This window comes from Panthera pardus, unplaced genomic scaffold (assembly GCF_024362965.1).
Source record: "Panthera pardus isolate Hobbes unplaced genomic scaffold, ASM2436296v1 HiC_scaffold_16, whole genome shotgun sequence".
In the NCBI taxonomy this organism is placed as follows: Eukaryota; Metazoa; Chordata; class Mammalia; order Carnivora; family Felidae; genus Panthera; species Panthera pardus.
In genome coordinates, this window is record NW_026526721.1 from 47,223,864 (window position 1) to 47,247,806 (window position 23,943).

Genomic DNA, 23,943 nt, shown 5'->3' on the forward strand with positions numbered 1-23,943 from the left:
TCTTTCTTTTTTAGAGTTTACCTGAAAAGATACTATTTTCTACTCTTTCTTCTTTTCTTATCTCTTAATTGAAAAAATGAAGCAGTTACAGCACCTGTAAAGTCCTTTGGCCCTGACATTCTGTGAGTCTATGAAAAGAACAAATGCAAGCCCGCTGTGCCCACCTGGTATGTTGTTAGCCACATGAGCCTTTGTTGAACACCTAACCACCAGCAGTATTTACATTCTGGGTAATGTAGTACAGTGGCTTTTAAACTTTATAAGCCCAAGAATAAAGCAGGCAGGTTGTTTAAATGCAGATTTCCAGCATTGGTTTCCAGAGGTCTAGGCACATGGAAATCTGTGGAGTCCTGAGTGATTCTTATAAGGGCGATCAGTGACTGCATTTGAGAAACATTGATATGAGTTTTAAAAATAAATGATAGCAGATTCTTCCTCTCAAGAGATTATGGTATAGGAGGGATAACACATAAGCATAAAAAGAGGCAAAATGAAGTGCTATAATAGAGGTACAAACAGAAGCATTTTGGAAACTTGGAGGAAGACTGTGAAGAATAGGAAGGTTTTCCAGAGGTATTGGCCTTGAGATAGGAGTAAGATTTCAATAGAACGAACAAAGAGACAAGAGTATTCTATCCTTAGGAACAGCGTGAACAAGGTGTGAGGTAAGAAAGCTCAGTTGTATGTGGGAGGATGGTCAATACTGTGTTCTGGTGAGGAGGATACAGTTCGTCCAGTTTCAAAAGGAGATGAGGCAAGAGATGGAGGACTAATCTAGAAGGTTTGGACTTTGTGATATACTCAGTGATGTAAGTGCGAAGTAAGTGCTCTTTTGGGTGGGTGGGGGGTGGAGAGGACTGGAGAATTGCCATGATCAGGACAGTATTGTAGAAAGATCACCAGCAACATGAGCAAAGGTTGGATTAGAGAGGTGAGGGGTTAAATGTAATAGATTAACTATTTTATAGTACCATCTGTACTGAGGTCTGGATGTGGGGAGTAGTAGCACAAATAAAAGAGGGAGGGCAGAAAAAGAAATACCAGGGCAGAGTGGCTGACTAAATCTGGGGCATGAACAGAAAAGTGGAGAATGGCTCCCAGATATTGAACCCTGGCAACAAGGAAGGTGGTGGACCATCACCAGAAGTGAGACAAAAAGGAACCCAAAAGCAGCAGTGCACTGGGGTGTGGGCACATGCCAAGTATGAAGTGTAACTGGACCTTCCATGTGGAACTGTTTGGTAGGCATTGAAAACTTGGAGATCTGGCTTTGAGAATCATCATAGAGAAATAGTTGATACCATTCAAGTGACTGAGAGCACAAGGGGAAAATATAGTTCCTCTTCATCTTCCACTCTCTTCTTCTATGATAGATACTTCTAGATTCCTTTCCCATAGTTTGAGAGGTGAGTTTTGTTGGGCCCTATTCTTTGCCCACATGCACCTCTCCATCCCCCACACCCACCCTGCCACAAGTCCACCAATCTTACTGATAAGAGTGTAACTAGTTCTGAAAGGAGCCCCCAAGGAGATATTTCTTCCCAGTACTTGAACAATGCTTAGTGTTGAATCATTATCCAAGCACTGATTGGCTAGCAGGGAGGAAAGGAAATCCTGCCCCTCTCCTCCAGTGACCACACTGGCCCCTCTGCCATTGTGTCTGGGCTGAACAGACAGATTACATCAACTTGTACTCTGTGTGTGTGTGTGTGGGGGGGGGGGTCTGCCACTCCTTGGCACAGGGGCATTCGGTAATTACAGGATAACCCCCCCAGAGCACATTTCCTTCCACATTGGCAGTCTGAGAAAACCTGGAATAGGGCCATAGTTGATAAGTTGGCCTAAAAAAATAGTAATAATTGTCCATTGTTCTCCCTAGTCCTCTCATTACTCTTCATAGAAGCTAAAGTCAGTGGCTCTGGCATTTGTATCTTCCAAAATTTGTGTTATAAATAGGTATTACTCTTATAATCAGAAAAAAGTTTTATATAAAAAAAACTGTGCTGCTTATGCCTGTCACTGTGAGAGATGCCATCCTTCTTCACTGAGATCCCTACCCATTTACCCCCTCCTTGTTGCCCTGAAGTTGTTTAAATTTTTCTAATGTTTTATGGACCTTTTGGGGATCTGTTGAAATTTTTAGTTAACCCCTCTCTCTATAAACTGTAATTTTCTGCAGCCTCAAAACTAATATCCATGAATTCAGTCAAGAACACCATTAAAAGGCAAAGAATGGAAAAGGAATAGCTCTTTTCTTTTTTTTTTTTTTTTAAGAGAAGAAGGAGAAAAGCAGCCAACTTACTAATAGTGAATGATAGCAATTTACTCTTGAGGAATTGCTGTGAATTGTTTGAAGAGTGGCTGCATTGAAGCAAGTTTTTTTATGCATTTAATTGTTTCTGAGAGATATATTGGAGACCAACTTGAAGATTTTCCTCTGAAGTGTCAGTTTTATTTGTGATGCTTAATTCTGAATTGGAAGCAGAATTTAGAGACTGACAAAGCTGAACGCTAACACTTTCCCCCTGAGCTGGGAAAATACACAACGCTTTTTTTTCTTTCTTTCTTTCTTTCTTTCTTTCTTTCTTTCTTTCTTTCTTTCTTTTTCTTTTTCTTTTTCTTTAAGGTGATTTTGGGACCATCATTCTTTCCTAATAAGTTATGGTGTTGCTTGAGAAATGGAAACTCTAAATTAGGGTATATCATCCAGGAAGATTTTCTAGTCTTCTGCAAAGGCTGAAGTGCCACTACCCATGGGCTAAGTTGGTGGTTTTTGTCTTTATGGTGGCTACACCTTGATCCTTTGATTGCCTTTTCTGGAGGTGTTGGATGACTATCAGGACTGTCAAGGCAGCTGCTATTTATAAGTTTTGATGTGCATGGTCATGATGTTCTTTTTGTGGATCATTTTTACTCACTTCTGATGCCTTTCCTCCAGCCACCTCTGAGGCCCATCAGGTACCTCCTCCAAGCTCATTCTGCATGCCCTGCATTTGTGCCTTTGCTTATAGAACCCTGCTTTAGGATAGAGTGGACTTTAACCACCACCCCAGTGCTCCCTGAGAACAGTCTCCTGATGATGAGGAATTGCGCTTCTCCTTGGTCTTGCTTTCTCCCATGTCCTATCCACAGCACCATCCTGTCAGTCTTCCCCATGCCTCCCCATTTATATGAGGCTCAGCCTCTCACATTCATGATCTTTTGTTCCCCAAACAATAACCTCAGGGAGATGGGAGGAGTTGGAAGGGGAGCCAGATCACTCTGGACTGTGGTGATCATGGAAGTTTTCAGAAAAGGTAAGGCTTGAGCCAGATCTTTCAGTGTGGATCACGTGATGAGAGAAGAGAAAATTATCCATGTGGAACAGCTGGGAAGGGGTAGGAGAAAGCCCTGTGTATCTTTAGGGGAATTCTGAGTGTTCTGGATAAAGTGGCAGACTTGTGAGACAGAGTGCAGGAATGTAATGTTAGACATCCCGTCTATGCTCTTAAGTAATGGAGAGGATCAAAGGCAATTTATTATGCTTCCCACTTGCACTGAGGTAGCTTCTCAGTATGTTGCCATGGAAAGAGAATGGGACAACAGAATTAAATTTGTGTTATACCTTTCTCATGTCACATACTAATACAACAACCTGAAGCAATTTTCCTTGCATCTCAGAATTAAACATTTTTTATCTTTAAAATTGTGGTGATATATAGGGTTGTTGTGAAATGAAATGATAGTGTATAAAGGATTAGTTATTTCCATTATCTCACTACCCAGAAGTCTTCACTGAAGACACAGAGTGCTCCCTGCCATTGTATTCAAGGCTCTTCACAGTCTGACAGGACTAGGCCCTTCAAGCCTACCCCTACCCCAACCATCTGAGCTGAAGCCACACTACCCTGCTCATTGTTCCTTGAACTCTGGTTTTCTCCTCTCTTGCTTGGCCTCACATCTCTGCTTTTGTCTCATTCTTGTCTCATTGGTGTCACTTGACAGTACCCTGGAACACCTTTTGTCCTCTGTTTATCTTAGTCTTCCTCATCTCCCAGCCCCTGCTCAAATCTCATCTATGTCTGAAACCTAACCCCTGAACCTTGTCCCCGGAGTAACCTGCTCCTCTTCCAAATTCCTGTAGTATTTACTCTCTATAGAATTCCTTCTCTGTGTTGTGCTCTTAATTACCTTTTAAGGTAGTCCTCAACTCCCACCCTAGATTCTAAATCTTATACTTCCATAACTGCCTCACATAGCACTGGGTAAAATTAGGTGCTTCATAAATATATTTGTTGGTTCATTCTTATAGGTGATTTGTTGAAGAATGAAGAAAGCTTGTATTCTAATAGACATTTGTGCCTCTGGTGGTTATAAGCTACTATAGAAGGAGATGAAATTTCTGAAAGAGGACTCTTTGGAAAGGTCTAAACAGTAAAGGGTTATCTCTTAAGTTCTTAGGAATCCTCCTGAAACCCATTTTTTCCCACTAAGGCAAATGTGGTTGGTTGTCTAGACTTTTATTTCTCCTGAAGGCATGTGAGAAATGGAAGCTTATCTGAAAACATTAGTTTATATCTGGTATTGAAACAAAGGTACAGGGTATTAACACAAATACAAATATTCAAATACACATATGCCTTGAGCCAATCTGTCAGATTAGTGGAAACAATCCTTATGCAACTAAACTCTTCAGTGCAGATTTTTAAAGTTGTTTTGAGGCTTATAGTTAGTCAGATTCAAGATTTTCATCTCTACATACCAGACACAAGAGTTTTCAAATGAGCTGTCAGATTTTTCCCACAGCAAGTCATGTAAAAGAGGAACTGGCTTATAGAGGTAGTCCATCTCTCTCATGCAGTGGTTCTCAAATGGAGGTGATTTTACACTGCAGAGAAGATTTAGCCATGTCAGGAGCCATTTTTGTTTGTCACAGTTGGGAGATGCTACTTGGCATCTAGTGGAAGCCAGGAATGCTCCTAGAGGTCCTACAGTGCGCAGGACATCCTTCCACAACAAAGAATCACCAGACCCATACTGTTAATAGTCCTGAGGTTGCAAAACTTTGCTCTAATGAGAAAAGAGCTGATGTGTTGAGGATTAAAAGGCTAATTCATAGAATCTTAAAGAAGAAAACAAATCTAGTAGTTAGGACACCTATAAGTGGGAAAATGAGGAAGGAGAAATTTAATGGCTGAAAGGAAACTCATGTAGATAATTGGTTTGTTTATTTATGCTCAAACTTATTTCTCAAAGGAATTTTAAGTGGTTAAAAGAGGGTGTTGAGACTTGGAAAGAATTCAGAAATCATTGGAAGTTAGAACTAGATATGATCATAGAGATCACCAAGTCCAGTTGTCTTTATTTCACAAAAACTAAATGACTTTTTTAGAGCTGCATTGCTGACTGGGAAAGGCATGAACTAACCTGATCTTCTGTTTGCCAGCCTCAAATGCTCCCTCCCAACCAGTTACTCCACTTATCTAAATCTTTCCTTGACCAGTTTCAAGTCTCATTTGCTCTGTGAAGTCTTGTCTACTGTAGTCCTGCTTAATCTCTAGTTTATTGAGTGTATTTAGTTTGCCACTTGATTAAATGTTGTCTCATACTCTTGTTTCTTGTCTCCTTTCCTTGCTCAGAATAATAAGCTCTTCAGGGACAGTGAATCTTTTATCTTCATATCTGCCCCAATGTTGGATAGAAGGTAGGCAGTTCAGTGTGTCATGATCAGTGTATTAACCAGTTGTATCCATGTGGTGCTTTGAAGAGAAGATATCCTGCATGTCACTGAGACATATGAGTGGTTTGTCAGTGAACCCATTCCACCTTTCCAGAGTCCTAAGGAATAGCACAGAGTGAGACAGCCTTTGTAGGTCTAGGGCCTGTATACATTGTTAGTTATGCAAAGATGACAAGGCTTTCAAAAGCAAAACAAAACTCAGAGGCAAAAAAAAAAAAAAAAAAAAAAAAAAAAAAAAATCCTAGGTAATGTTACAGAAATATCATATAGGACCATTTGGCTATAAGGGAGAAAGGAACTTACTAAAATAAAAGTAAAAAAGCTTTCAAAAACTTCCTCAATTAATCAAATTTTATTTCTCTGATAATAATTTCATTAAAAAATAAGTGAAATTTTAAAATGAAGCCACAAGTAAAGAAAAGAAGATTATCCCTAGGATAGCTGATTGCTATGCCAAAGGTTAGCCCAGAGTACATTTTTATAGCCCTATTTTAAGTATAAAAACTGGTATCCTGATAGAATGTTGACAGATTTAAATGTGCTGCCATATGAACCGTGTTAATTCATTATCAAATGATAAAGTACTTAGAAATGTTGGCCAGTTAACTGGCTAGACTCCCCAAGGATTCCTTACCCTTAGTGTGTTGCCCTTGGGGGATATATTTCACTGCACAGTGGAAGTTCCATCAGTTGGAAAGGAAAGGATTTGGAGTGTAATCTAAATGAAAATGAATTTAAGGCGGTTTAGGGTTGGGGACTTTATTGAACCACTTATCTTCCTTGCTCTTTCTTGGCATTTGCCTCACTGTGCTCTAAGGTAAATGGAGTCCTTTGTTTTGGTTCATCCAAACAGCTCTCTTTAATGTGTGTTCTGGACAATTCCCAAGAAATGCCGTAGGGTTATTGAGGGCCTGGGATCTCAGGGAGAAACAGCTTGTAGGTGTCAGACAGCCTGCTACTGCTCAACTGAAGATTCAGGCATCTATGCTTTGCTACAGTTATAAACCTAAGAACCTTCCCACCTTATAAAATGGTAGTTTTTATTAAGCTTTTTTCTGAATAAAAAGAAAACCTGAGGAATGAGCTGTTTGTCATGCTAGCCACCAGAGGGCGGAACAGTCACACTTCCTTGGACAGGGGTAATTTATTTTGACTGAACAGGACTATAGTCAGAACACATTTGCTAATGTTTATCAATATAGGAATTTCTAAAATAATGAAATTACTACTTTAGGATGCATACTAATCAGCAGAGTAATTTGTTAAAAGTGTAGCTTCCTGGGCCATACCCTCACAGATTCCAATTTGAATCTCTGGGTGGGACACTGGGAGTCTCAAACATGTATCTTGTATTTACTTTGAGAAACACAGATCTTAATGTTTTGGGCATGCATTTTTGCCTGATTATGTTTTCTCTTAGGATTACAAAGCAAAATGATTTTTGGCGAAAAAACAATAATAGAAACCAGGTATAGGTAAACTAGAATGTTGTTAAAGATCTTTTCTTGCCTTTGTCAAACAAGTTTCAAAAGAAACTCACTTTATAAAGGTTCAGAATCAAAGAAGCTACCAAAACCATGCTTTTGTCTGGAGTTCTACCTCAGTCAATAAAGATCATCAAATCCTTAGGCTTCAAGCCTAATAATTTTTAATGAAATATCCCCTTTATGACCATCTTACAATGCAACCTAATTTTATCCTTTGAGTGTCATGAAGACCTATGCCTGATGTCTTGGCAATGTGAGATGTAATTGCAGAGACCTCTTGAGTAGATTTATGTAATCCTTTCATCATCTTGAACATATATAGAGAGATCTTCCTTTATATGTAAAGATCCAGTTACAGTGATGCACATTGTCCTAGCAAGGGTGATGATTTTATTTTTGCCAGTGCCCCCGGAGAACGGAGGCATCCTAAAGGAAAGTTTTGCCACTGTTCTTAAAAGGACAGAAGAATATGGTGAAGTCTTTTAAATCTATGATAGGATGCTGCAGCTTAAAAGGTTAAAGAATTGGAGGTACTGAGTAAAATGAAAATTGGTTCTGAAGCTGGGACTTTAGATGAAATGAAATGAAAGGAAGATATGATTTTATCAGATGTTTATAAAAACTATCTTCTGTGAGATTCCCATGGACCTATTCTAAGAATACAAACCTTCACTCTCACATATTTCATATGAAGATTTTCCAATGTCACTTCCTTTCTCCTACTTTTCAAGGTTCTTCTGTGAGTATATATGAGTTAAAAAGAAAGTTCTGTAACCTTTCAAACATACACATAGATAGAAAAATTTAATTTTGAAATTAAGGACAAAAGATCTAGAACGTATGAATGGGAAGATGCTTTTTTTAAATGTGAGATTTTATGGAAAAAGGAAGATGTTTTCTATCAGAAATGATGCTGTCTTTACCATAAATTTTAATTAGTAACACTTTTAATTATATATGTTATGAGTATGACAGTATTTCTAAATTTTGATGCTGATATGAATTATTATACTAAAATAATCCTCCCAGTAGAGGAACCTCTAAGAGAAGTTCGGTTCCTTGAGGTCTAGTAAACTTCTGGTAATGTTACATTTCAGGTGCCTATTAATAGTTAATATGTAGAGCATGTGATGAAATGAGAATTTGTTCATTATAATCATGAAGCACAGATCCTGTGGTGTTAACATTATTGTAGAGAATTGTTCTGGCTCACATAAGAAATTGAATCCTTACCAAATGGATGAACTATTGAATAGCCCAGAGTTGTCAAACTCTGTTAGTTATAGGTGTGCCAGAAATGGATCTTTCCCCTCAGCACTTAGGGCAGCCAACAGGAACCTATAGGTTGCTCATTTCTACCTCTCCATTGTATCCAGTGCTGCGGAAGCATATTTTCTTTTTGTGCCATTATCTGACAAAGGTTGGGAAGTACTGCAAAGACTTTGTTCTTTAATTCTTCCTAGTTTTTGTCACCCTCCAAAATGTTACATGTACCCTCTCTTGATTATTATCTAGAAAAACATCTTATGCAGCAGGATTATCAATGTCTACTTTGAAAGATGTAAAATTAAGTATGTCATTCCTTCTAAAGTTCTAGCCCAAGGTGACTTAAAAATAAAAGTAGTTTTGAAAACCATTTAGACCATCATGTATTTTGTAATATAGTTGGGTCACTGCCGATTCCCAAGATAAATGTGTTTAAACAGAAGCTTTCTCATTCATCACCAGTCTCAGCTTTCATCCAAACTTATTTAATGATGATGCAAGCCCACAGCATTGGTGTTGCAGTTCATCACCATGGAAGTGTTTCTGTCAACAAATCCTCGCTTTGCTATCATGAAATTGATTTTGCAGGGAAACGGATGATAATCATGGAAGATTTCTTTTACTTCTAAAGAACTTCACAGTTTGCCTGGGTGTCTAAATGGATTGTGTTTAAAATCAGTAACTGGCAATAAAATTGACCAAAGTAAATTAGACCATTATGAGGTTGGAAAAGGGAAAATGGTAACGAGCTACCTTGTCTGAAACTTTTTTTTTTTTTTTTTTGAATGTGACATAGAGACCAGATTTATAATTTAAAACATTCCTCTGAAAACTGTTGTTCTCTACTATGGAAATACAGAACATGCTCAAAGAGTCCTATAAGGTAGGTATCAGAATTCTTAGGATGCTTTGGCTGAGTTTTTCTCACTTACCTTGTGAATGGCATAACAATAATCATAGAGGAAACTTTCCTTAACTAACATAATGTATGATTTTTTTTAAAATATGCCTTTTCTATAACTTGTGTTTGTAGCTGTCTTTGGCTTTTATTTGCTTGTTTAGAGGTTGGGGAGAAATGCAATTACATTGTAAGCTTCTGAGTACAGCTGACTTACAAACAAGGTAGGAAGCACATATCTTAAATAATCCAAACTATTTTAGGAACAGAAAGATGGGAAAAGATGGGATGGGAAAGAAGGACAAGAATGACACTTTTGCTTTGAAGCAGTGTTCAAGAGTATATATCATAGTGGCTGATTTCAGATGTGGATGCAAATATATATATATATATATATGTTTTATGGGGGTTTTCATATGTAGAAGAAATACAGTCAACTCTTGATTGTCAAGGTAACTTGTATTTTCCAATGTGCTTTTTCTGGTTTTCTATCACATTTCAAAGCTTTTTTACTTTCACTATCAGCTCATATGTGCTTATAAAAGCAAATTAATATTATATAATTCACTTACTGTCAGTAAACATTTATCAAGTTCTTAATATGTGCTAAGCACTTTACTGGTCATCATGGATATTGAGATACATCTCAAGAAGGAAGTTAAGTTTGCTCCTGAGAGATCTTATAGTTCACTTTTCAATGAAAGAGACATAAACTTTATTTATTTGAACCACTTCCTCTTCCTCTAATAACATGTGATCAGAAGTTGACTGTAAATGGGAAGTAGGTGCTGTTTGTTTTTAAGGAAGAATGAATAAACCTTTTGAACAGAAAATAAAATACTATACATGCAAAAATATAACACAAAATGACCAAAAAAAAAAAAATCAGCAAGCAATGGTAAAAATAACAAATTATTTACTGCTTTAAAATGTTAAAGTATTTCATCAAGACAAGTTGCAGTCAAATTAATGTGAGTTATGGAAAATGAAATACATAAAGATGTATTTATACAAGTGCAGAGTAAATATTTTCCATACAGGTATGTAAATGAAAAGATATACAGTAAGTGCACACTTGATAGGACTATGCAGGCAACACTTAGTTAGTTTCAGATACTCTTGGATAGTTCATGCACAAACCTTCCCAAAGTACAAGTTCAGTCAGTCTTTTGGGGGATGTGGAGGGATAATTAAAAAGGACTGAGTTCCTTGCAATAATATCACTATGGACTGGATGAGGGTGAGAGTCGTCAGTTATATATATTACTTACTGTAATTTGTGATTGTCGAGGAAGAGTTGTGGCTGTTGGTGTGATAGTAATACTGCTGGTGACTTTATTGCTTGTTTTGTTTAGTGCCCCATTAGTTAAGCCTTGAGTTCGGTTATCCTGTGGTGGTGTTGAAGGGCTGGCAGGTCTCACGGGGCTGGCCACAGCTTGCATGTAAGGACTTCCTAAGTGAATGTGGATTTTATTATCCTCAGTAGTTATCACACTTGAACTGTTGCTGTTTGAACGTTGAAACTGCCATGATGACTGCCGGTCAGGAGAGACTCTGAAAATCGCATGCTTGGCACTGATTTCTATCGGCTCTGGGGAACGTCCCTGCTCAGGAGAGCCTGCTGAACCAGTCACGGCCAAAACCTGAATAGGTGACATTGTCCTTTCTGGAGTTATAGAACCACAAGACTCTGGGGTCTGCGCTCTGGCAAAGGTTGCCATGGTAATTGGGGACATGCTTTGCTCTAAGTTCATGAGGCCTTCAGCAGAAGTTTTGGATTTCACCGGTGTTATGGAGGCATTTTGGAGGATGGTTATCCTTTGCTTTGGGGTGCCACAGTTTGGAATCACTGCAGTGCTTGTGTAAGAATGAGGACTCTCTGTGGTTGGACTTGTGATTTCAAGAGTGGCTGTGTTTTGGACATGGTCTGGAGTAACCTTTATATGAAGTGGCTGCCCAGGTGTGTGGCTTAGGACTAGATCTCCAGGTTGCATGAAGTTGCCATTGGGTTTAGTTTGTATTTTTCCATTCTGAGGATGGCCCTCCTTAGATTTCATCCAAGGAATCCATAGTTTCCTGTTAACAGGACAGGGGGTAGATGAATTGCATTTGAAGGACAGCACTGATTCCTCATCATTAGGGTCCTCATCCTGGTCCTCATTCTCCTCATATAACTGACCATTGATGACTGCTCGTTCCAGAGGAATGAGACTCTTGTAATCGGGTGGCTCATTGTCTACTACTTCTGTCTGAACTTCTTTAGAAAATACTTGCGGGTCAGAGATGATTCTTCCATTGAGGCTAGGCCGGAGGCTCTTACTGAAATGCCGATACCTCTCTAACTCTTTAGTGAGGTTTTCAATCTCTCTTCCTAAATCTCTGTTCCTGTTTTCTTGTTGATGGAGTTTCTTTTGCAGAACTGAATGATCTCCCTGGAGATGACATATCAGGTCCTCAGTTGCCATGTATTCATGAATTTTCTCTTTCAATGCATCTACTTCTCTTGAGAGGTGTCCCGATTTAGCTTCTTCTTCTTGAAGCCTTTTGAAAAGCCATTGTTCATGGCTGGACTCTGTCTTTTCTGCTAACTTGTACTTGTCAAGTTCCATTTTAACTCGTTCCAGCTCTTCAGATAAAAATTGAGCTTTATCTCGTTCAGTAGCATACCTACGTTCTAGAGTCTCGTACTCATCTTCTGTTTTCATAAGGTCATCCTCAATGGCTTTCATATCCTTTAACTTCAGTCTCAGTCTTTCCACTTCTTGAGAGAGCTCTTTAATCTTATTGTTTTCTTGGTGTAATGCTGTGGTGGACTTACTAGAATCTTGATTTAATTTGTTTTTTAGGAAATCTTTCTCAATTGCTTCCAATGATTGAAGCCTATTTTTCAACATATTAACTTTGGACAGGAGATCATTTCCTTTCTCTTCTTCTGCTTTCAGTTTGTTTTTTAGATCATCTCTCTCCTTGGTGACACTGTACATTTTTTCTTCCACGTCAGTTTTGGACTTTAGTGCCCTTTTTGTTTCCTCAATTAACTTCTCAGTAACCGTCGTCACTTTATTTTGCTCCATTTGAAGCTGAGAAGAAGCAGCTTGCAACTTATCTTCAGTTTGCTTTAATTTTTCACTCATTGTTTTTCTTTCATCTACCAGCATCACAGTTAACGTTTTCAATTTAGTTAAGTCCTCTTTTAGGGTAAATTCTGTCTTTTCCAGCCGACTTTCAATGACTTCTAGCTCTTTGATCCTTACTTTTAAACTCTCCAGTTCTTGTGACAACTGCTTTGTGGTCATCCTTTCTTTTTCTAAATTGCATTTCAGGGAATAACATTCTTGTTTGCTCTTGTTGAAGGCATCTTCTAATCTTTCCAAAGCCATAATCCTTTTATTGAGTTTTTCAACCTCAAGTTTAAAGTCTTTACTCTGTGATGTTTCCTTTTCGAGCCTCTTATTGAGATCTCTGCACTGCTCCTCCATTTTTATGAGTTCTTCATCCTTCCCTTCCATTTCTAGCACACGTTTTCTGAGCTCCTCTACTTCAGCCATGATACCACAGTTTCCATATTCTCCCTTGTTGATTTTTTCTTTTATATCTTGTAGCTCCTCTTCTGCTTTTCGTAAAGACCTGTTTGTCTCCTCTAATTCATCAATTTGACGGCTGAGTGCTGCCAATTTTTGTCGAAGCTGGCGATTTTGGCTGTCCTCATTGGTGAGCTTTGCCATAATTGTTTCTTGGTTCTGGTGAAACCTTGTGGTTTGTGTTTGCAGTTCTTTCTCTAGTCTGGTCGCCTTCTGCTCTTCTTCCTGAACTCTGGTTTCAGTGAGGGCTAGTTTAGCATGTGTTTCCTTCGCACTTGTGGTTAGGTCTTGGATTTTCTGTCTTTGAAGGGCAAGCTGTGCCGTCAGCCTTTGTTGTTCGTCCACCACCATCAAAGCAAAAGACTTCAGTTTGGTCAGCTCCACTTTCAGGGCGGTGACCTTCTTTTCCTTTTCTTGCTCCTTCTTCTCCTGGGACTCAGTTTCTTGGTCAATTAGCTTCTTTAATCTGCAAAATACAAGAGTGCATTCTGTTTTGTGATTGGTACTTCAGCAACTTCCCAGCTGTGACTAAACATTTATGTAATTTAGAAAGATTTATCAGCTATACAGAATATGGAAAGGAATTCCTGTACTTGACTGGCAAGGAGAATCTTGATAAACAGCTCTGTTTTGCTTTTACAAGGTGGTTTGCCCCCACCCCCTTGCTGATTGGTAACAGTTGTAGCTCACCAGGAGCCTTGGTGGAAGAGTAAAGGCAAAAATAGTTGGTTTAAATTGCGTGTATGGAGCACCTGGGTGGCTCAGTCACTTAAGCATCAGACTTCGGCTCACGTCATGATCTCACGGTTCATGAGCCTGCATGGGGCTCTGTGCTGACAGTGCAGAGACTGCTTGGGAAATCCTCTCTCTCTCTCTCTCTCTCTCTCTCTCAAAATAAACATACATACATACATACATACATACATAGCTAGCTAGCTTGTGGAACAGAACTAGTAGACCGTCTAGCCTGAAAGCTGTAAAAATAGATACAAGTTTGAGGTTCAAGTTGACCTGGCTTCAATATTGGCCCTCCTCTACCAGCTAATTAACCTGAGCTGTTATTTAGCATCCTTGATCATCAGTTTCCCCATCTGGAAAATGGAGGCAATAATTGTATTATCTCAGCAGCCATTTGTGAAAATTTAATGAGATAATTCATCTAAGAGTCTCATAGTGCTGGTGCATAATAATAAGCATTTGGTAGTGTTATTGATGTTCTTTTTTATTAATGTGGTTATTGTTATATTGATAAAATGGTTTGCTTGAACCATTATAGTATGTATACATTATATTTGGTGTTCAATTTCTTGATAAAGAGAGATAAAATTGAGATAAAATTTTATTCACATTGCCTAGAAGTTATGTGCTTCACTGATGGACCTCTCTGCCAATTAAAACTTGGTTTACACTAGCATGACATTTTGCCAGGAATCACCCACTTCATATATATCTTTATCCCCATAGTGGCTGGTAGTTGAATGAGGGGAATTGAGAGGCATCTGAAGGGGTTTAGAATTTTTGTAACGTGGGAAGAACATACAGTGTGATAGGAAAGAGTTTATCAATTAGAGTCAGATGGTAGAAATGATGGAGGAAAAACTCTACAATCAGGAACATAATAACTCCCTCTTAAATGATGACTATTATAATGTTACTTTTTTCTTTTACTTTTTAAATTTGTTGGCATAACAGGATGTCATTTTACATGCAATATAAATTATCTCTTCCACACACCTTTCTCCTCAGCAGTGAGGTCACAGTTTTAAATTTGTGGCACTCTTAATTACATTGAGAATGGGCTGATTATAGAGGATGTCATTACAGCTTTGCAGTATTGTTATACAGAAGCTAATACAGAATGGAATCCCTGAAGAATTGAACTAAAGGACTTGTCGTGGATGAAAAGTTATAAATATTTGTTTTCTGATCAAGCATAAAGAGTTCATAATTTACTATATCTTTTCTGTTAAGAATGAGTTAATTATCCAATGCAGGTCTTTAATCCTTGCCATAAAACTTTCTTTTTTAAAGCTGTTTAAGGGTTTGAAAGGACATTTTAAAAGGAAATTAATTTGGAAGAGTCTTTGTGGAAAAGTCTTTCTTAAGATCCTAATCTACTCTTTAATTAAACTACACAAGAAGAACATGTTTAAAGTAATTGTATAATGTAAGGATTCCCAACTGTTTTGTGGGGAGGATCCACTTTTATTTTTTCTGTTTTGAGAACCTAACAGGAGGCTGGCTCGAGGGCTGTAGCCTGTGAAATTCTGAAGAAGCTGAGCTGGATGCTGGGGTGGAGTTGATGATGATTTCATCCACAGTCTTGGCAAGGAGGCTTGCCCATGGCTTCTCGCCCTTTCCCACTCTCAATTTGAGACACCTGGGAACCTGAGAAACATGGCGTCTCCTTCCTGAATGGTCATGGTACTTCACAACCCTGTAGTAAAGTCCATGGGCAAACTGCTTTGGTGGTGAAATAGTTACAGAAACTTTGGCAAAGCACTTCTTCCTCCCACCCTTAGCATTAGAATCATATTTAACAATGCTCTGAGCATAATTGCAGTGAAGTATTTTCCCCTCTTTACATCACAGTTCTTAGAGTTTTATTAAAGAATAGTTTCACAAAAAAAACTTTTCAGGATTTGTTTTAACTTATTAAATAATACCATGTGTGATATAATTTTCATGAGAAGGGCATGTATTTTCTTAGTATATAAAAGAGGGAAGATTATTTTGCAGTGCAGTGAAAAAAGCATTAAAACTGGTGATTAGTGAATCTTGGCAGAGCTGTAACTGGCAAAAAAAAGATTTTGAAGAAATTTAAATTGTTTCCATTGTGTTCATTGTTTTTGACAGTAAGCATGATGCATCTTTTTCATCATGGTTGCAAGGTCATGTATCTTTTTCATGCTTTCTGGAAATCAATTGGCATCCCCTTCTGTTCCCAAGCCTTACCTTACAAGGTAGGCACATAAAACTGATAATTTGAATACATTTGCTTTCAGTAATTCCTTACTACTTGTTTCCTAACAACCTGCTATTTCCCTCGGCCAATCCCATGAGCACATATAAGACAGTCAACAGGCTGGTCAGGTAAGACCTGTCAGGGAGAGAAATAGGAGTTTATATGCAGAAGGAATTATACCCCCAACCATCAACTCAGGCAGGAGCGTAGGGCCAGCAACCAGTGAGAATTGAGGATAGAAGAGAGGCCCTGATGGAACCTTCTCAGAGCCAGTTGGGTGCCAGTACTGCTATTGCACATTGTGTGTGTGTGTGTGTGTGTGTGTGTGTGTGTGTGTGTGTGTGTGTGTGTGTGTGAGTGTGAAAGAGAGAGAGAGAGATTGAGAGATTGAGAGAGGTTGATTATACTACTGAATTGGAATTAGCACTTTTGGTAGAGTGAAAGGGCTTACCCTAAATCATTCACTATTTCTTGTCGTATATCCAGAAGTATTTGAAGGTTGAGATTGAGGTTAGTTTATGGACTTGAAGAAAGATGTTTCTGTGCAAAGTTAGCGAGTCCTTATAGGATTTGAAGCTGCAAGTCCGGCTGGTTGTACACAATGCCCTAAATAAGAAAGCTAATTTTTATACTGCTAATTACTAATGCAGGTTGTGTGTGTGTGTGTGTGTGTGTGTGTGTGTGTGTGTGTGTGTATCTTTTTTCTTTCAAATATATATGAAAACTTTTAGCAGATATTTGCTATTGACTGTAGTTTAGTCATTTGAGGTCTACAATTAACATATCCAAAACTTTTGAAGCCAAATATTTTCGAAGTTGTAGTTTTTCAAATTTTAGAAAGGCACTAAAGAACATCTGTCATATAGAACAGCTCCCACCAAGCCTGTGGCACCACCTCCTAATACTTCTGTGGTGAACCATGCGATAACTGAGATAATAAATAGCCTTACATCTCTTCAGGCTTTGCTGCCAGAGGAGTTCAGATAAGAAATTCTGCCACAATTTAGGAAAAAAAAAAGTGTTCTTATATTTTTAAAATTGCAGACAAGGGATTGTGGATGTTTGAAAATGAAGGTATAGACTGTTAGTGTCTTTGGGTTAAGGAAGGTGTGGAGTTGAGGGTCCTCAAGAAAGTTGAGCCTGCTTTCTTCTTCAGTTGGATTGGGTTTGAAATGAAATAGTACCTTAATTTTCTATTTCCATTATTTTTCTTTGCTTCATAATGGGTTTTAGGCATTGATGCTGACTGACTTTATATGCTGATACAGATTATCACTGACTCTGGGTTTGCTGGCAAAAGCAGATAAATGATTCTGAGAGCTTTTAACCAGGGTACTCACAGTGTTGAAAGCAGCACAGACTTTGTGATGCAGAATGCCCAGATACAAAATTCACACCCTCAGAGCTGTGTAGTCAAATTATTGCTCCTTTTTTCATGAATAGTTCCAATTAAGACACCTGTATGCAGGGATGTTTGTATAATCTATGCTAGGGTTTCTCTAACCTCAGAACTATTGGCATTTTGAGCCAAATGATTCTTTGTTGTGGGGGGCTGTGCTGTGCATTGTAAGATGTTTAGCAGCATCTGTGGCTTGCCTCGCTAGATGCCAGTAGCAGCCCTTCCCAGTTGTGACAACAAAAAATATCTCTAGACATTATTTGCCCAATGTCTCCTGGCAGGGTGGGGGGTGCAGGGCACAAAATCACCCCTAGATGAGAACCAGTTATCAGTGAATGTGTGTCCTTATGGACATTTATATATGTCAGTCTGTCATTAGAGTTAGATTCTCCATCATTCCACCTTACTCAGCTTTAATTAAGCAGGTGCAACAGAAAGTTCCCACCTGAGATATATATATACCTGGTGATTATATCTTCCCTGCAAATGGCCTGTTCTTTACCAGTGCTTGTCATAGTTTAAGATGCATGTGAATCATCTAAGAATTTTGTTAAATTGCAGCTTCCCATTTAGTAGATGGGGATAGGCCTCAAATTTTGCATTATATGAAGCTCCCAGGTGATGCCAGGATTGACTATGGGTAGGAAGGCTTTACTATTTACACGTTAGATGTTTTGCAAAAATGGTACTCTGATGAATATTAACTCAGCCAGTTGTTTGTTATCGATCATACCCCAATCTGTGAACATTGCCTGTATTCCTGACCTACAAGGCCATCCATTTTTTTCACAGAGAACACCAGGTAGGAGACCATGACTAAAATCGCTGAATATCATCCAAACTACTAGAAAAAATGACTCAATATACATATCATAGGTGGTGGTTCAGTAGCTCAGTTTTCACCTAAAGAAGGCAGTAAATAATTCCAGTTCCAATTTGTGATTCTCCTCACCCAGCCCAAAGACTTAAAAAACAGGAGACTGTATAGTAGCTACCATTCTTTATTTAGTGCCAATGAGGTTCTGCCAAGCACTGAAATAAGTCTATGCATGTGTTGGTTCTAATTCTCATGGTAAGCTTATAGGGTTTGGGATTATTATCTCTGTTTTACAGCAATGAAAATTTAAGCTGAGATAGGTCAGGAAGGTGCAAAGCCCAGTATCACATTGCCTCTCCAACAAAGAACACAGACTTATTACCTCAACCTGCTCCACATACAGTGTCTTTCCCAAAAAAATTCTGTGTGTTGGAGAAACTATTAACCTAAGGAAAAATTCTCTTTGTCATTGTGCTTGTATTCTTTTTAGTTCATATCTCATAGAGCAGTGGTTTTTAAATGTTTACTCTTCTGTCTCCTAAAATAATTTTTTATTATGTACAACTAGTTTGTTCATATAAAGAATAGTCATAGAACTTCCCTTAGCAAGTATCATCTACCTTTTTTCAGCTTGTTTTGAGGCATAATTAAATAAAACTGTAAGATATATAAACTATATGACCTGATGATTTGGTATATATACATTGTGAAAGGACTCCCACCAAGTTAACATGTCCATCACCTCACATATTCACCTTTTGTGTGTGTGAGAATGCTGAAGTTCTACTTGCTTAGCAAATATACAGTATTATCAACTGTAGTCACCATGGTGTATATTAGATCCACAGACCTTATTTCATCTTTATAACTAAAAATTTGTACCCTTTTACTTCCTGTTTCCTGCTCCCACCTTCCACTCCCAACCCCTAGCCGTCTCCACTCTACTTTCTGTTTATAAAATTCAACTTTTTATTTTTTTAAGACTCCACATATAAATGGTCTGGCTTATTTCATTTACTGTAATGCCCTCCAGGTTCATCTATGTTTTTGCAAACACCAGGATTTCCTTCTTTTTTAAGGCTGAATAATATTCCATCACATATATCACATCACATTTTCTTTATCTGTTCATCTGTTGTCAGACACGTAGGTTATTTCCATACCTTGACTATTGTGAATAACGCTGCAGTGAACATGAGAGTTCAGATATCTCTTCAAGATAGTGATTTCATAACCTTTGGGCATACACTCAGAAATGGGATTGCTAGATCATGTGGTAGTTTTTAAAAAATTTTCTGAAGAACCTCTATATTATGTTGCATAGTGACTGAACCTGTTTACATTCTCACCAACAGTGTACAGGAGTTTCCCTTTTCTTCATATGTTTGCTAGCATTTGTTATCGCTTCTCTTTTTGATAGTAGACATCCTAACAGGTGTGAGATTTCATTGTGGTTTTCCTTTGCATTTCATTTTCCTGATGACTAGCAATATCAAGTACCTTTTTCATGTACCCGTTAGCCATATATGTGTCTTCTTTGTTTTTGTTTGTTTGAAGATATTTTTAATGTTTATTTTTTATTTTTAAGAGAGAGAGACAGAGCACAAGCAGGGGAGGGACAGAGAGGGAGGGACAGAGAGAGAGGGACATATGGAATCCAAAGCAGGCTTCAGGCTCTGAGCTGTGAGCACAGCGCCCAATGTGGGGCTTGAACCCACAAACTGTGGAGATCATGACCTGAGCCGAAGTCAGATGCTTAAGTGACTGAGCCAACCAGACGCCCCTATGTATGTCTTCTTTGGAAAAATGTCTATTCAGGTTCCTTGTCCATTTTTTAATTTATTTGTTTTTTTGGGTTTTTTTTGTGTCTTTTTTGTGTTTTTTTTTGCTATTGAGTTTTAGGAGTTCCTTATATATTTTGGATATTAACCCCTTATTGAATGTATATATCATTTGCAAGTCTCTTCTCCCATCCCATAGATTACCTTTTCATTTTGTTGATAGTTTCCTTGCTATGTAGAAAAAAGGTTTTCAGTTTGATGGAGTTTCATTGTTTATTTTTGCTTTTGTTTCCCTTGCCTGTGGAGACTATCTAGAAAAATGTTTCATGGCTGATGTCAAAGAAATTACTGCCTATGTTTTCTTCTAGGAGTTTTATGGTTTCATGGCTTACATTTAGGTCTTTAATCCATTTTGTTTATTTTTGTGTATGGTATAAGAAAGCAGTCCAGTTTCATTCTTTTGCATGTAGCTATCCAGTTTTCCTAGCACCATTTATTGAAGAAACTGTCTTTCCCCCATTGTATATTGTTGCTTCTTTTGTCACAGATTAATTGACCATATAAGCCTGGGTTTATTTCTGGTCTATTCTGTTCCACTGATCTGCATGTCTATTTTTGTGTCTGTATCATACTGTTTTGATTACTACAGGTTTGCAGTATATCTTGGAATCTGGGATTGTGATACCTCCAGCTCTATTGTTCTTTCTCAAGACTGCTTTGGCTTTTCAGGGCCTTTTGTGGTTCCATACAAATTTTAGTATTATTTGTTCTAGTTCTGTGAAAAATGTTGTTTGATAGGTATTGCATTAAATCTGTAGATTGCTTTGGGTAGTATGGACATTTTAACAATATTTGTTCTTCTAATCCATAAGCATGAAATATCTTTCCATTTTTTGTATCATCTTCTATTTCTTTCATTAATGTTATATAATTTTGGAGTACAGGTCTTTCAACTCCTTTGCTATTGACATAAAATCCAAAAAGACATTGTTAAGACAAATACTGAGGAGCTTAGCCCCTATATTTTCTTCTAGGAGTTTTGTAGTTTCAGGTCTTATGTTCAAATCTTTAATCCATTCCCAGTTGATTTTTGTGTGTAAAATAGTGATCCAGTTTATTCTTTTTCATGTGTATATTCAGTTTTCCCAGAACCATTTACTGAAGAGACCATCCTTTCCTACTGTATATTCTTGGCTCCTTTGTTGAAAATTAATTGGACATATTAGGATGTCCACCCCACCCACCCCCCGCTGGGCTCTCTTTTTTCTTCCACTGGTCTATGTGTCTGTTTTTTATGCAAATACCATACTGTTTTGACTACTACAGCTTTGTAATATAGTGTGAAATCAAGGATCATGATGCCCCCCCAGCTGTGTTCTTTCTCAAGATTGTTTTGGATAGTCAGGGGTTTTTGTGCTTACATATACATTTTAGGACTGCTTTTTGTATTTCTATGAAAAATGCCATTAGGATTTTGATAGGGATCACATTGAATTTATAGGTTGTTTTGAAAAGTAATATTAATTGTTACAATCTGAACATTGAATATCTTTCCATTTATTTGTGTCTTCCTCAGTTTATTTCATTAGTGTTTCACAGTTTTCACTGTGTAGATCTTCCTTGGTTAAATTTATTTCTAAGTATTTTATTCATTTTCTTGGTATTATAAATGGGATTATTTCCTAGTTCATCTTTCTAATCCAATAATCTAATAGTTCGAAAAGGATTTTTAGGAGCACCTGGGTGGCTCAGTCAGTTAAGTGTCTGAGTCTTGATTCCAGCTCAGGTCATGATCTTGTGGTTCGTGAGATCAAGCCCCATGCTGGGCTCTGTGCTGACACTGCAGTGCGGAGCCTGGTTGGGATTCTCTCTCTCTCCTCGCTCTGTGACCCTCCCCTGCTTCTGCATTCTCTCAAAATGAATAAACTTAAAAAAACAAAAACAAAAACAGGGGCGCCTGGGTGGCTCAGTCAGTTAAGTGTCTGAGTCTTGGTTTTAGCTCAGGTCATGGTCTCACAGCTGCATGGGTTTGAGCCTTGCATTGGACTCTGTGCTGGCAGTGCAGAGCTTGCTTGGGACTCTCTTTCTCCCTCTCTCTGTGCCCCTCTCCCACTCGCACTGTCTCTTTCTCTAAATAAATAAATAAACTTAAAAAAATAAAAAAAATAAAAGGATTTTTAAAAACTAAGTACCTCTTCACACATTTTAAAGCCGCCATCCAAAAATTCTTACTCAAGGTTTAAATAACCGCAAACGATATATATTAACATTTGCCATATAATCTAAAAGTCCCCATTGGCAAACCAGTCACCCAAATCAGACATTCAAGGAAAGTCTGACTTCATTTTTCAACTTAGGTAAATATGTAAATATCCATCTCTTTGGCAACCATTTTACTTCTAAAAGAGATGAGGCATAGCAGCTTGCCCCAAGTTGTTCCTAGATGAAGACACAAGCACTGCTTCCGCCAGTGGTTCTGAAGTTCTTGCTGCTCTGCGCTCATAGGACTCTCTCGGGTGTCTTTCTATAGTTGTACCTTTGTTCTGTGTCCCAGAGAATTTTCCAGCCCAGGAAGATGTATTTGGTAAAATTTTTTTAAATTAGAAGACTGTTTTGAAAGGATTGCTGGAGAACTCAGTGCAAGCCCTTTTTCTGGTAGATCGGTTTTAGAAAGCATATGTGTGTGGATTGCGGATGTAGACATTGACTCCTTTAATGTTTTCCATGCTTATAACTCTGGAAAGTTTTTGTGTACCCTCAGGGGTATGTGTACCCCAGTCTGAAGACTGCCATCTTGGAGAGTACTCATATTCATGTTCAAGTACTGATAGCACAGGATTATAGGATTATACACTGAATCCTGTCCAATAAAAACAGGTTGTGGAAGCTGGTTTCATGGACACAAACTGAGGTAGTTAAATCCAAACTGGCTTAAAGCAGTGTCTTGTTACAGCTTTTTCTTTAGAGTTTCTATTATGGCTTAGAATTGTTGTAACTTACTGTGGTTTATCACTATTATGTGCAATACTAGTTCCTTGTTTTTTCAAAAATATCACATCTGTCATCTTGAATGTTCTTTGGTACTAACCATGAAGCTGGTTCTTTACTACAAATTATACATTCAGAGGGTCTTTTTAGTTTTTATTTACACATACATATGTCAGCACACATGTGTGACTATATTTTATCTCCTCTTTGTGAGACAGTTAGTAATATTCATCATATAACACATATGAAACAGATGGTTTGTCTAAATGTTCTAATGCCAGTCATACCCATAGTAATTCATAATTTTCACCACTTTTTATTATGTCTTATTTATGTGCATTACAATCAACCCCACTAAAATACAAGCTTCTTAAGAATCGGGCACATGTCTGACTCATTTGTTTCTTCTACAAATATGTCTACTACATACCCTTACATGTGGAGAGTATCAAATGTTTTTTTATTTGTTTACCAAAATGAATGTTTTTTGAAGGAATGAACAAATATGCCTTCCTGTGGAAAATACCGTAGCACTGACCTGAATAATTTTATTCAGCTTTAAAAGAAGATGCTCTCATGTTTACTATGTACACAGTTTTAAGTATTTTTAAAAAATGAGGTGTAAATGGCTTTCCCATTGGTGTTCTCCAAGTACATTGTTGGATTTTTGAAAGAATCAAGACTGTTGCAATATTTCTTTTTCCTTCTTCAGATTCCTGCATTAAATTATATGTGCTTGCTTGTTTGAGAAGGGAGATTGGTGGTAAATGTCCACATCCTAGGCCCTTAGTCTCTTTTGGTTATTTCATCTCTGCAAACAAAGGAGTGATTCTTTTATTTTTTTCCTTACAGTCCAGAGCTCTATTGGACAAATATGTTCATTACACAAGTAACATTAATCAACAGCAAATGAAATTGAAAAGGAATATTCATCTATAATCTGACCACCCTAATACATCAATTATGTTTCTACTTTTCCAGATTTTTTTCCACTTTATTTGACACCTAGCCCATATAAATAAATGTAGGGTAATTATCAAGC

General features: G+C 37.8%; 2 protein-coding genes across 5 annotated transcripts in view; one reads left to right on the forward strand and one right to left on the reverse strand.

Annotated features, from left to right (window-relative positions):
- The window catches only part of CMSS1 (cms1 ribosomal small subunit homolog), a 379,579-nt gene that overhangs the window by 17,651 nt on the left and 337,985 nt on the right, over nucleotides 1–23,943 (forward strand). The gene's annotated exons all lie outside the window — the stretch shown is intronic.
- Nucleotides 1–23,943, reverse strand: part of FILIP1L (filamin A interacting protein 1 like) — a 301,368-nt gene that overhangs the window by 11,730 nt on the left and 265,695 nt on the right. For both annotated transcript variants that reach the window (XM_019448154.2, XM_019448157.2), the window contains one exon: nucleotides 10,642–13,417. In XM_019448154.2, the coding sequence (XP_019303699.1) occupies nucleotides 10,642–13,417 (2,776 nt within the window). The remainder of the gene's footprint in view (nucleotides 1–10,641; nucleotides 13,418–23,943) is intronic.